At 50.5% G+C, this 14,726-nt stretch overlaps 1 protein-coding gene across 1 annotated transcript; it reads left to right on the top strand.

Moving 5' to 3' along the window:
* The first annotated feature begins 3,005 nt into the window (after positions 1–3,005).
* Positions 3,006–7,419, top strand: LOC101764594 (probable glucuronosyltransferase Os03g0287800). Its single transcript, XM_004984775.3, has 3 exons — positions 3,006–4,089; positions 5,621–5,870; positions 6,892–7,419. Exons 1-3 carry the CDS (start codon positions 3,413–3,415, stop codon positions 7,015–7,017), a joined length of 1,053 nt encoding a protein of 350 aa, XP_004984832.1. The 5' UTR covers positions 3,006–3,412; the 3' UTR covers positions 7,018–7,419.
* Positions 7,420–14,726: the final 7,307 nt, after the last annotated feature.

Here is a 14,726-nt window from a genome sequence, read left to right as displayed (position 1 = left end):
TCACACATGAATTGCGATCCAAGGAAAGATTGACTCCGGCGTTTCCTGCTCGTCAGGGTCTTTGAGAAAAACAAATCCCAGGTCAATTAGTAGTAGGACTTCGTTCGTAGTATAAACTAGGAGTATACTCCAGCCAGTTGTGGTGTGACTAGACTACGATAGTATCTTCTATTGCTCTGCGGCCACGGCCCACTGGCCTGGCCCGCTCGCTGCTCCGGCGCTGCTGCCTCGCGGGTTCCCCTGGCGGCGACCGACAGAACGGGAGGAAAAAAACGGTGCCAGGCGAAAGAAACGTTTCGCTGAACGAACGTGCATGGCCGGGCCGGGATTATTGATCCCTCCTTTCTCCTGCGAGCAAAGGACGGAATGGTTGGTGCGTTGCATGTGCTCCACAAGAATTGACATCGCCGGCCGGTCGCTCTAGCATCCATCCAGGCAGCCGGAGCGCGGCCGAGCTCGTCGGAATCTGTGTCGGTCTCGTGTCCTCCCTCCGGTTGTTTCCATCTCCCTGTTTGGTTTTGGGTGGCGGGTTTCCATCCTAACCAACATCTTTGCTTCGTCTGCAAGATGCACGAAACGGGCTAGCTGCCCTGCTCGGTGCTATCACTGTGGAGTAGGGAGGCCGGCCCCCCATCATCATCTGACCCTTTAGTAGGAGTATAGGTGTTTTTTAAATAACAAAGAGGAGTAGGTCATTAGGGTGGCGAAAAATGGAAAAAAGCGGTCGGTCTTTTATGCCAGAGTTGTTCGCGAGTGGCAGACGAATGATGAATCACCGAAGGACACCGAGCAAAGCGAGATACTAGTACCTGAGTATTCAGGCTTGTTCACAACATAAAAAACCTCATGTATTCGATGCGTGCACTGTCATCCGATCCGTTCCTCGTGATTGATTACAGATCGCGTGAATGTTGAGCTACACGTGCCTTTTTTAAGCTGACTGACTGACAGCATCCGGGGGTCCCTACTGACCCGGTAGCAGCCAACAATCAGGGCCAGAGCGTACACCCTCGCTGTTCACGAGTGCCCGGCACGGCCGGCCGCCGGACCGCGGCAAAGAAGAAGCTCCTGCCCCGGCCGGGCTCCTGGGGAGGAAAGCGCCCATCGACCCCGGGTGATGACACCCAACTGGAACCCACCAAGAGAAAACATGAGCGCCTCATCCACCGTGGAAGCCCCGCCCGTCGCTACTCGCTAGTGCTTCTGGATTCGACTCCCGGGATCCCCACCCCACCCAACCGGCCGGCACCTGCCGCTGCTGCCCACTAGCTAGCGGCCTAGCGCCAACGCCTCGTCACACGCTCACCAAACAAAAGGGTTGGGCCAGTTTCAGCCGTGTGTTGCAGTAGTGCAGTCACTGGTGCGCATGTACTGCAAGCTATATGCCGGGTACTGTGTGCTTGACGACAGCAGGATTGTCTAATCGGTGTCTGTCTGATTTTTTTTCAGTGAAGTAATAGGTTGGATTTCTACCGTGTGCATAGGCAGGGTGTGTTTGTGTGTTGCTTCATTTGAGGGGTTTCAAGACTCACGTGCAAGGAAAAAAAATGACTGATCCAAAGGAAATATTGTTTGTCTATTTAACATCTGGGGTTATTTCTGTTCAATTGAATGACCAAAGTAGTGTTTTCATTTGGAGTTTACATAAAAGCAATTGCTTTAAAGTGAACTCTATGTATGCTGATTTAATGAAAAGTGAAGGAGTACCATCCACATGTATAAACCTCTCTCAAGACAAAAGTATTTTGTGGTACTTGAAAGGGGGAGTGATCTTAACAAAGGATAACTTGGTAAAGAGAAATTGGCAAGGCAGTACTTAGGTGTTGTTTCTGTAGCTCTTGAGACGATCCAACATTTATTTTTTGACTGTCATCTGGCTAAATCAATTTGGAATGTTGTTTACATCACATTTGGTATTTAACCACCTACTAATGTATCGAATTTATTTGGTTCTTGGCTTAGACATTTTTCCGCAAAGCTTAGAAATCATATTCTAATTGGTGCATCGGCTCTTTATTGGGCTATTTGGTTAAGTAGGAATGGTGTGGTGTTCAAATGATCCAACCCTAACTCTCCTATGCATGTAATCTTCAGGGGGACGTACTGGACAAGGGGTTGGTCGTTATTGTCTAAAGAGGAAGAGAAGGTCGCCTTGAAGGAAAGTTGTCGCAATTTGGAGACCGCCGTCATGGAAATCTTCAACAAGTTTGGGTGAAGTTCCAGGAATAGGATTATGGCCTAGTGCCTGTTATCTTTTATTCGTTCGGATGAAACTTTGTGTAAGGCTTGGTGGCAGATGGTGGTCTAAGATCTGTATTTTGTTTCCTGTGGTTGTAGACAATCGCATGAGAATGTTCAAGATCGGATATTTTTTTTAATCTAAAAAAATCGACTACCCTAAAAAAGGACACTCTTACATATCCTGCCACAGCCCCTATGCATGATTTCCTCATTTATGACCACGCATGACTTGAGGCTGCAAACAATTTGCGTTGTTATTAGGCCAACCCTTCATGTGTGTTGATGCCGAGTGAGGCTATGACCTGTTTTATACTACTTATGCAGAGCTAAGCGCCCTGATACGTGCTACGACGAAGCCTGACCAAGTGTAGAAGTGGATAGTTCAGGGAGGGCTGGCAGTGACGGGCATGACGCAGGCAACTCAATGCCTTACAGTTGTATAAAATCAGTAGCCAAGTACGAGCATTCAACTAGTTGTATATCCTCAACGTTCTCTCAGACAGGGTGAGCCAGAGTCCGGATCAGGAATGGGACATGTATAGCACACCCCCACTACTACTCTACTAGCACTTCCGAGGCAGAAACACCACGCGGCGAGCCACGCTTCGAACACATACGCCTGCTCTCGGTGCCACTCATACATACCATAACCATACACACGCAAGAGTCAAGACATGCTACGCCTGCCTGGTTGGGGAAGTGTTTAGCATTAGTGCGTCACTAGCCCGCACGCCACCTAATAATTGCGGCGTCGGGGAGAAAGGGAGAAAAGAAGCGTGACACCAAACACGGCGCCGTCTCCCTCCTCGCCCGCTCGCTCCGCTTATAGCCTGCTGCCATCCGCTGTCGTCTCCTCTCAACTCTCATCTCCTCGCGCCGCTTCTCCTACGGTCCTACCTCCCAAGCCCCAACCCCTGCAGCCCTGCTCGCTCGCCACCTCCCGCCCTTTTTAAACCACCACCGCTGCCAAATTTCCTTTGCCTCCCCACCACCGCCGCTTTGCTGCTGCGGTCTAGCTAATAAGCTAGCAATACTAGTTAGGCCACGCTTAGTGTAGAGATAGCCAGCTGCCGCGGCACGACGCGACGCGGAGGGAAGCGACACGAGGCCTGCGGCTCTCGGGAATTCAAGGCGGGTGTTGTCGTGCTGGTCTGGTTTCTTTGACCGATCGATGGGGTCGTCCACGGATCACGGCGGCGCCGGCGGGAGGGGCAAGAAGCAGGGGTCGCAGTTGTGGAAGAAGGCGCTGCTGCATTCTTGCCTCTGCTTCGTCATGGGCTTCTTCACCGGCTTCGCGCCGTCGTCGGTGTCCGACTGGACGTCCGCGGCGGTCTCGGCGGGCGGGATGGGCAGCAGCCACGTGGTCCGGGCGCTGGGCGGGGCCGTGAACCGGAGCCTGCTGGCGCACGGCGCGGCCGTCGGCGGCGCGGGCCTGCTGGGCGACGCGGGCCTGCTGGGCGACGCGGCGGCGTCCCCGCGGCCGCTGCTGGTGGTCGTCACGACGACGGAGTCGACGCCCGCGGCGTCCGGCGAGCGCGCCGCGGCGCTGACGCGGATGGCGCACACGCTGCGGCTGGCGCCGCCGCCGCTGCTGTGGGTGGTGGTGGAGGCCGCCACGGACGTGCCGGCCACCGCGCGGCTGCTGCGCACCACGGGGCTCATGTACCGCCACCTGACCTACAAGGACAACTTCACGGCCGCCGACGCCGCCGCGGGCAAGGAGCGGCACCACCAGCGGAACGTGGCGCTCGGGCACATCGAGCACCACCGCCTCGCCGGCGTAGTCGTCTTCGCCGGCCTCGGCGACACCTTCGACCTCCGCTTCTTCGACCAGCTCCGGCAGATCAGGTACCGTACGTCCCATACCATACCAACATCGCGCCGCGTCGTTGCAAAGTAAAAAAGACTCCCATTTTTTAACTTAAACTAAGCAAAGCTAAAACAATTAAAGCAAATCGAAGCGCCGATCTTTCTTGATGCGAGCAAGATAAGCGAAGCCAGGCGCACGCCGTCGCCATGCGCGCTAGCGCCCAAAGCACACTAGTCATCGCTCTCGGCTAGCTGCGAGCGACTTTGTCAGGCTGTCCCGAGAGCAACAGCTCACGCGCCACCACCCCTGGTGACCTCTGCTAGTTTAATCGGCGGCGAGAATCCGGGCCATGTGAGGAGGTCGCCCTCCCCATCCCGGCATCCGCCATTCAAGGGTCCTTTTTATCTCTCTCCACTTCATCTCCTTTTTCCGGCGCCTGCGCTGTACTTCCCAATTCAGATCTCGGGCGACAGGCTGACGAGAGCCCCAGGCACTGAGGCAGCCAGCCTGACAGCTCTTGGCTTTGTTTCCTCGCGTCCTTTTTCGTTTGTTTCACTGCAAGTGTCACGGTACATTCCGGTATGGTGATGCCTGCGGTAGCGTAGGAGAGGCCCAAACGTGTCGGCGAGATGTCATGATGATTGCCACCCCTCAACTAACGGGGAGGGGGGGCGACGGGCCGTGCTGTCCTTTTTTCAGGACCGGCGCCGAGCGGCCGCCGGAGCCTCCTCCGGATCTGTCTGATAGGGTAGGGCGCCCGGAAAGAAATTGGTGGTGGCGACCGCGGGGCGCCATGCCGTTGGATGCACGGCCGCTGCATGAGCGCTCCTCTCGCCGCCCTATCAGAAAAATCTTTCTTGCTCGTGCTCGTGTCAATTTCCAGATTTTCTGACACGTTTCTTTTTTGGAAGCCGATGTGCCGCCAGCTGCAACTTGCAGAAATGGCTCTGCCTGCAGGTTGTCTTGCTGCCTGTGCGTACAGCGACTAATGTTCAGTAGCAGCGCTGTTTTTGTTCAGTGAGGACGAATATTGTTTCGTGTAGCTTCGGCTCTTCTTTCGTGTAGCAAAATTCACTCTTCTTTCTTTTTCGAGAATGTAAACTCACTCTTCTTTCAGGCTTGCTTTGCTTCAAAGCTCTGCCTGTACTTGTTGGTGCTTAGCTATCATGCTACCCACTTTTTTTTGCAATCCAACGAACGTGTGTCCAACCCTTGCTGCGATTTCACCTACTCTGCTGTCTGATATCAACACCTCTACCACATGATTTTAATTTCCCCTTTGATCGTAACCATTGTCCTTGGTAGAAAGTACGGAGTCTAGTTACACCTGCCAATTAAGTGCTCGATCAGCGTGGTATTTTCTAGGGCATTAATTCCCAGTGATTGGCAGCTCAGGATTGACGCATTTGACTGCATCTTCTGAACGGCAACGTGAAATGGACACTCTTTGAAGTCTTGCTTCCACATCACCGCATCAGCATTTTAGCTCACCGCAACTAATCACGATGTGTTTTCCCCCCCCTAACGCGAGAGACCTGACGACGACGCTCGGTTCCTTTTGGATTGCAGCGCGTTCGGCGCGTGGCCGGTGGCGACGATGGCGCGGGACGCGAGGAAGGTCGTGGTCCGGGGCCCCGCGTGCAGCTCGTCCGCGGTCACCGGCTGGTTCTCCCTGGACTTCAGCAACGGCACGGCGGCCTCCGCGACGACGGCGAGGCCCCCCGAGGTGGACGCCCACGGCTTCGCCTTCAACAGCTCCGTGCTCTGGGACCCCGAGCGCTGGGGCCGCTACCCGACCTCCGAGCCCGACAAGTCCCAGGTCAGTCTCTCGCCTCGATCACCCTTCAGCCTTCACTCATCTACACACGTACTACCACATGCGTGTATCTATCCGCGGCGTAGCCGTGTCCCGTGTGTGTCAAAGAAGCCCGGCCAGAAGTAGCAGGCGCTCACCTCGCCTTTCGCACGGCCGCGGCGGTGTCGGCACGCGCTCGCGTTGCGGAAGCGCCCGGTGTTTTGGCCAGATTGAAAGAGGCGTTCCGGCCATGAAAACGGCGTCCCGGCTGTCAGCTAGCGCGTCGCCCATGGGCCCTCGTGCATGTGGCACAGGTAGTTCTCGGGGGTGGGGGAGGGGACGGAGGAGAGAAAAGCCATGTCTCGTGGCCCATCTGTCCTAACTTTTCCTGGGTCAAATACATCCATCCCTGTCACCACCGGTCACAGGTCACCAGCACAGCAACCCCGTTTCTGCGCAAAGATCGGTGTTCTCATTTGATCAAGGGAGATTGGTTGCTGGTTTGTTCTAGCAAATGGCGTGGGTGTCGGTAGCCCGAGGTGCTGCAAATCGACAAAACGGATCGAATCCGAGAGGATCTGGGGATGGCATTTGCAAATGCCAAATCGTGCTCATTTTCTTTATCATATTCCGGTGCCTTGGGCTGATTTAGTGGAGGGAGGAGGGGGTCCATGGTTGAGGAGGATTGGTGCAGAGCAGACATGATGAAGTCTATTGCAAGGCAATCCAGTTGGTGGATGTGGCTTGGCTATTTGTAGCAGTAGTACACTGGCCCTTGTTTAAAAAAAACAGAGCTTTCTTTAAGGTGCATTGGCCCTTCTTAGAAAAAACCTGAGCCTCTTTTAGGTGTACAATTGACTGCTGATCTTTCGTGAACCTAACCACTAAAGCATCCCGTTTGTTATGATGGTCAATCATGCAAGGTTGTTAGGGTTTCTTTCTCTGTTCATTGCCCCTGTGTGATGCCAAAAGATTCATGATTTCTTGCTTGAAAAATCGAAGGTTACTTGCCCTGACATACTTTGGTTTTTTGTTGTATTTTAAGGACTCGATGAAGTTCGTCCAGCAAGTGGTTTTGGAAGATTTTAGCAAGGTGAAGGGCATTCCTTCCGATTGTTCAGAGGTCATGGTATGGCACGTCGATTCGACCGCCCCTTCTTCCTCTTCTTAGCAACCATCTCTGGAGAACAAGAGAAGATAGAAAGGGTGATCATAGAAGAGGTAAATGGACGAGCTAGAGGACGGCCCCAGAGTGGTGTACATTGTACATGCATAGCTACACTATCGAGGTGCTGGTTGTCCTCAAGCTGCAAAGAAGGGAAATTTTGGGTTTCTCACCAGGGGAATCGATCAACCTCTGACCCCACTTCTCCATCATATTGTACAATTTTTCACTATTCTTTTTTCTAAAAAAATGTGATATATGTATAATTTCTTCTTTTCTTTTTTTTTCTCAAGAGGGTTTAGGTGAATACATACATAATACCCCCTTGATGTGTCTCTCAAAGCTGTAATGGATTAGAAGGCAAGCTAAAAAAATCCAGTTAACAATGATGATACACAATTACGTACACATTGTGCTCTTTCCTCTTCAGAAGTTACTCAAATGCAAGAAAGTCCAATTCGCAAAAGGAAAGACACTTGTGCTAACAAGCATGCTTCAGGAACACACAAAGTATGGCCCTGTTGTTGCTGATCCCTGAAACCACTCATTACGAACAAGCTAGGGTTCTTGAGTACCTTGGCTATACAGTAGTTGGCCCATCGCCATTGTGCGCAAGATTAAACTAAGTCGTGTCTGAAGCTAGGAGCAAGGAAATGGTGTGGATTGGACATCTACTTTCGAAAAAAAGGGATGCTTCAACAGTCTACCTGCAATTAGCATGCACTCCTGAGATGACTCCTGGCTTTCGTTTCAGCAATCACATAGCAGCCATCATGGAACGTAGTCTTGTAGTGTTGTACGATGATCTGCATGTCTTACGGGACATCTTTTTTCCTAGCCATCTTGTCGCCGATACTGTTGCAATCTGTAGGGGCATGTTGCCATGGCTTTCATCTGCAGTACCAGGCTATAGAAATGTCCGGACCCTCAGTGTCATGTCCAGCAGATAAACTTTGATCAATTACTTTTCTAGACGACTAGACTGCAGAGCCTGATGGGAACAATATAACCTCACTGCAGCCTGGCTAATGTTTCTCTCGTTTTTTATTTTTCTCTCCAGCTGTGTCCGTTCCGTGGTTCCAGCTGCACTGCAGTCTGAAAATCTGGAAGACTGTATGCCCATAGTCAAACGGCCACACCAGCCAGCCGCTCATGCTGTTTTGTACAAACGGAGTAGTCTAATGCTGCAGTTTATCAGGAGTGGGTGCACGGGGAACTCTGAGCGAATGGCTCTCGCGGAGCCCCCCTCCCCGCCGGCGGTGGCAAACCACCGCGAGCACCCCTCCCTGCTGCACGGCATCCCGCCGGCGGCGTCCAGCCACTGCGCCCCTCCAACGTCCAGCCACTAGCCCGCCTCCCCGGCGTCACTAAACCCCATCCCCAAAGCGTCTGCTTGCCGAACACCAAGAATCTCCAACCCCGTCACATCTGGATGTTGATAGCCTAGACCTCCACTACTGTTCATATTCCGATGAGAACCCATGTTCGGCATTGATGCCCAAGCTCTGAAGACGGCGATAGCACCAACAACAAAGGAAAGGCAAAGGCAGGATTCCAGGGACAAGAGCCGAGGAAAGGTGAGTGCTGACACGCAGCGACGCATTCACTCGGTGGTAGTGAAGCCGGCGGCCCATCGAGTATCGCCCTCTTGCGACCAAGAACCTTCAAACCAAGATTCCCAAAGGACTCATCACATCAAGAAAAGCAGGTATGGCACCACGAGATTCCGCGACGCAATGTATGTCAAGGCAGAGCGCCGGTATGGTCCAGGCTAGGGTCTAGGGTTCGCAGCATTCATGAACGCCTAGGAGGGAAGGTGGAGCCAATCACTTCAGATGCTACTGGTGCCTCCGCTGGTGGGTAGCTTGAGCTCCTCAGAACCAAAGCCATTGGCTGATGCTTCAACTGCCTCGCCACAGACCATCGCATCCACCAAGGTGCATCATGTGCTCACGCTCCGGCCACAAAGCTCGCCACTGCCGCTCCACACCTCCCCGATCAGCTGCCACTGCCCCGGCTGTCCTTCCGACTGCTACAACTGCCTCGGTCACTGCTGGTACTGCGGCAACCTCTGCGACTGTTGCTGCGGCGGCGGCCATTGCTATGGCTAGTTCCTGCGCTCCTCGGGTGCAGAGAACCATGGAGTTTGGCTTCCCTGAGTTCATCCCTGGGGCACCAAAAAATTGTCCGAAGCACATCATTGTCTGTGCTGCGTGCACGAGCACGGTGCGGGATAAGGAGCAGAACCTGAGCCTGACTGCGCTTGTTGGCGTTCAGGCGGACGGTCGTGCCATGCTCTCCGCGGAGGATGTACATCGGGATGCTCTACAACAACTTCGCATCCCAGAGTACGAGCTGCATGTGAAACGGATGACGACGTCAACGTTGCTACTCAAATTTGCCACATCGCAGCTGAGGAACCGAGTCCTAGACTACGGTGGGCTTGTGGCCGGGCGTACTGCCCTCTGCCTCATGTTGTGGACTCATCAGGTCAGTGCTTCAGCCTCCAAGGTCCTGTATCGAGTTAGAGTCTGCATCGAGGGGGTACCTGATCATGCTCAGCAGATCGAAACAGTAGCCTAGTTGTTCTGTGCTCCTTCGTTCGTAGATGAGATAGATAATGTGAGGGAGACGGAGAAGGAGAAGGATTGCTTCTGCTTGTGGTTATGGATAGCCAATCCAACTGGGATTGCCAAAACCGATTCTCTCAAGATTGAGAAACTGCTAACCTTCCCTGAGGAGTTCTACATGAGGTTTGGCAATGAAATGCTAACACAGAGAACTGGTGCAGTTGAAATGCTCAACTATAAAGTCATTATCCGCCTTGATCGTGTGCTAGATTACTTGCCGTTGCCGAGCAGTCCCTCCTATCAAAGCTATGAGAGTAACATAAGTGGGCTGCTTGATGATGAGCTTGAGCGGGAATGGCCGACTAGACATAGATTCGTTTGGCACTATAGTGTTCCAGACGGGGGTGCTACAGGATGGCGTGTCGCGGTTCATGAGTGCTTAGGGAGCATACGGGACCCATCATCGTCGCGAGGAGGCGGATTCGGTGGCCGTGGCCATACTCAACTGCCGTCACCCAGTTGGCATGACCTTGATCAAGTGAGACGAAGGGGCCTTCATCAGGGCAATGGAAGCAATGTAGGCAAGACGTGGTACCAGGGCCGATGATATGCTGGAGAGGAGGAAGATGGTGTTGTGCCGGTGATGGTTGACCACCTCATCGCCAGGAATAAGGCGGTGACAAAACCCGGGAGGAGGAACGTACAGATGGGGGAAGAGTTCAGTGCTCCTTTCATGAGGGCAGAAGAAAGTTTCCTCACTGGTGAAAGTCTGTATGGGAAGCTGCAGCAGGTGGACCCAATGCTAGATGAGGCCAGCATGGCATAGCAACTTGGGACAAGCAGCCATGTTGGGGTCAATGGCAGCAACATACAAGCAAATGAGCTTATGGTGACAGAGCCCAAGCAAAGCAAAGATGCTAGCCAGCAGGTCCTGGTCACCAATGCAAACACAATGCATACGGATCAGATTGTGGCCACTTTTCAAAATTGGCAGGAAGAGGGCTAGAACGGTCATGGGGTTGGCTAGCAGACAATGCAGGTGCAGTGGTCCCAACTTACAATGACATATATAAGGAGCTGGTGGGCCACTCTGAAGGACCAACAATGGAAAGAACCCAGCCCGTGAAGGAGGCGGCAAGAGACAGCCCACAGGGACAGCCCACTCACAACACTGTTGAGCTGGAGGCTGTTGTCGAATCGGTGATAGATCAAGGTAAAACCCAGGCAGAGGGACCGCCAAAGTCATTGACAAAACCACTGTTGATGGCGATCATGTTGACACCTGTGCAATCAAAAGCAGTTCGCAAAGGGAGAGGAAAAGAGAACATTGAGGAAAACATGAAGGGGCCTACAAAATCTTTAAGGAAGAGCAACAGAATTGCAAACCACCCAAAGACAGACCTATCAATGACTGAATAGGCCACAAAGTTGCTGATGAAGAAGTGTGGCACCTTGGAAGAGGTGAAGAAAGTAGATGCGGTGGATAAGGAGAAATTCACAAGCAAGTTCGTATAGTCGTTGTAGTAGGACATTGTGCTTGAGTTCAGGGACACCTTCGGCATAACTGATCAGTCAGGAGTGGATCCTCTGGGCGCTGGAGGCCGATGCCTGATGTTCCTACTTCTCCAGATGTGTGCGTGCGTGTGAGTGTGTGGGGGTGTGCGTGCGCGCATGTGTGTGGGGGGGGACAACATGTGCAATGGTGTTCTGCTAAGTGTGATGAAGTATGTGAGGGGTAACAGCTACATGATGAGTACTATTGGCCAACATAATGAAATTTGGGTAATTGGTGATAATGATGGCAGATGCTGCCATATTCGATGTGGATTGATGCTAGAACAAACAGAGAACCGACTGTTTTCCATGAATGAACAGAGATGTATACTGCTAAATTGGAATGTGAGGGGTCTCAAAGCTAAGCCAAGAAGAAAGGTTGTGAAGGATCTAGTAGTTGACATGAGAAGTACAATGGTGTGCTTGCAAGAAACAAAGCTGGGCGTGATTGATGATCTGGTGGTAACTGAATATGTAGGAAGTCATTTCTCTAAGAACTATGCCTACCTGCCAACCCAGGAAACAAGGGGAGGAGTATTGATAGCGGTGCACGGTGACTACTACAAAATAAAGCAGTCATTCTTTGGGGACAATACTGTAACATCGTGCCTAGAAGCTACTACCACTCCAGTTGAATGGTGGATTACAGTGGTATATGGGCCCCAAGAAGACAATGCAAAGATAGAGTTTCTCAATGAGATCAAGCAAATCAAGACAAGTGTTTCTGAAAAATGACTGCTAATTGGGGACTTTAACATGATTTTGCAAGCATAAGATAAAAGCTCAACTAACCTCAACACAAGGATAATGGGGGCATTTAGAAGCACTATTGCTGAGTTGGAGGTCAAGGAACTCAACCTTAAGGGAAGAAAGTACACCTGGACCAATAATGTCACCCACACTCGCATTGACAGAGCATTCTGCACCACTGATTGGGATATTATGCTGCCAAATTGCATGCTTCAGGCCCTGTCCTCCATGGTGTCTGACCACAGCCCCATCTTGCTAACTGGAGACATGCCTCTACGGCAGTACAAGGGGTTCATATTTGAATCTTTTTGGACACAGATCAGGGGATTTAGAGAAGAAGTAGCTGAGACAAGGAATAAACAAATAGGGTTGCATAACCCTTTCCTGAGGCTGCATGCAAAATTGCAAAGAACATCAAAGAGGTTGAGAGGTTGGGCAAAAGTGATGATTGGCATTAACAAGCTGCTGCTACTAGCAGCCATGCAACTAATTGGGATCCTGGGTGTGGTTCAGGAAGATAGGGCTTTGAGTCAAGCAGAACTGCTACTAAAAAGAGACCTCAAGAATAGATATCTGGCAATGTCAGCTATTGAGAAGATGAGAGCTGGAAAACAGTCTAGAATGACATACATTAAAGCTGGGGATGCCAACTCTAAATTTTTTATCTGGGGGTAAATGGGAGGAGAAGAAAGAACTTCATACATAGCTTAGAAACAAGTAGTGGTGTACTCCATCTACAAAAAGATAAGGAAGAAGCAATAATGACATATTTCCAGGAGGTGTTGGGAAATGAGAGGACTAGGCAAGAAACCTTAAATTGGGAGGCCCTGAATTTGCAGAGGCACAATCTGGACTGCTTGGAGGAAGAATTAACTGAAGAAGAGATCAAAGCAACAATAATGGATAAGAACTCTGAAAAGGCGCCAAGTCCAGATGGTTACATTGGAAAGTTTTTGAAGTGCTGTTGGGAAATCATCAAAGAGGACTTAAAGCTTGCGGTGCAGTACTTTTATAACCAACATGGACAACATTTCAATCTTCTCAACTCGGCCCATATTGTCCTAAGCCCAAAGACAGCTGAAGCTAAGAAAACAGGAGATTTCAGGCCAATAAGCTTAACTAGTAGTGTGGTAAAGATCATTTCCAAGATGTTAGCTCAAAGGCTGTCAAAATTTCTCAATGAGCTAGTATCCAGAAATCAAAGTGCTTTCATAAAAAGGCGCAACATACATGATAACTTTATGTACACAGAGAATCTGATCAAGGAACTACACAGAGCGAAGAGGCCAACACTATTCCTCAAACTAGACATAGCTAAAGCCTTTGACACAGTTAGATGGGATTATCTGATGGAGGTACTGCAAATCATGGGGTTTGGAGCTAGATGGAGAGGATGGATGTCCACACTGCTTTCCATAGCCACATTATCTATAATGGTAAATGGATTGAAAACAAGGAAAATCGAAAACAGAACAGGGCTCGGGCAGGGTGACCCTATCTCCAATGTTATTCATTATAGCACTAGAACCATTACAAAGGCTATTGCAACTCGCTGAAAATGAGTCTAGGCTATCACCAATACAAAACCGAGCAGCAAAACACAGGATCAGTCTATATGCTGATGATGCTACAATTTTCATCAATCCAGTGAGAGAGGAGATACAAGCCATTGAAGAAATCCTGGATGCATTTGGCAGAGCTTCTGGTCTGAATGTTAACATCAGTAAAAGTGATGCATATCCAATAAGATGTGAGGGCATAAATCTCCAAGAGGTCTTACAAAGTTTGCCATGTGAAATCAAGAGTTTCCCTTGTAAATACCTCGGCCTACCACTGAGCTTAAGACAGCTTAAGAGAGTGCATATACAGCTACTAATTGACAGAATTGCAGGAAAACTCCCTGGATGGAAAGGGAAGCTCATGGAAAGAGCTGGAAGGTTGACACTTGTGAGATTAGTGCTGACTGCTATGGCCATATTCCTTACAGTTTTCCCTCTAAAGAAATGGGCTACAAAGAGGATTGACAAAATACGAAAAAACTTCCTATGGAAGGGTTCAGAGGAGGCAAGTGGTGGACACTGCTTGGTTAAATGGAAAAAAAATATCACTACCAAAAGAGCTGGGGGGCTTGGTACTCTTGGTTTACAGACGTTTAGTAGAGCATTACGCCTGAGATGGTTGTGGTTTGAATGGACAGAACCAAATAGACCTTGGGTGGGTACTACGCCTACCTCTGATGAAATAGATAAGCAGCTTTTCAGGGCAAGCACGACTCTGACAGTTGGGAATGGTAGCAAGGCAAGGTTCTGGCAATGTTCTTCGGTGCAAGGAACAGCCCCAAGAGACATTGCACCACAACTCTACAAGCTAGCCTGGAGGAAGAACAAGTCGGTGCAAGAAGACATCACTGATCACAATCGGACCACAGGACTATGGAGAATGAGCACATGTGAGGAGATGGCTGAATTTGTTACACTTTGGGACTTAGTTCAGGATGTTCAACTTACCGATCAAGAATACAAGATTGAATGGAAATGGACTAGGCATGGCTCGTACACGTCCAAAAGTGCATCTCTAGCACAACTGAAAGTAACCTATAATTCATTTGACAGCAAAGATATTTGGCATGCTCATGCAGAGGGAAAGCACAAATTCTTTGCATGGTTACTAATGCGGAGCAAGATCTTGACAGCAGATAAGATACAAGCAAGAAAGTAGCCATTTAACAATGAGTGTGTCATGTGTGATTAAGAATTTGAGACAGCAATCCATCTATGCTTACACTGCAGTTTTGCCAAGCAAGTCTGGTACCTGATCAGTACGTGGACCAAGGGAGTGATT

This window comes from Setaria italica, chromosome IX (genome assembly GCF_000263155.2).
Source record: "Setaria italica strain Yugu1 chromosome IX, Setaria_italica_v2.0, whole genome shotgun sequence".
Taxonomy (NCBI): domain Eukaryota; kingdom Viridiplantae; phylum Streptophyta; class Magnoliopsida; order Poales; family Poaceae; genus Setaria; species Setaria italica.
Note: the sequence above shows the minus strand (reverse complement) of the source record. Positions and strands in the feature narration are given on the sequence as shown.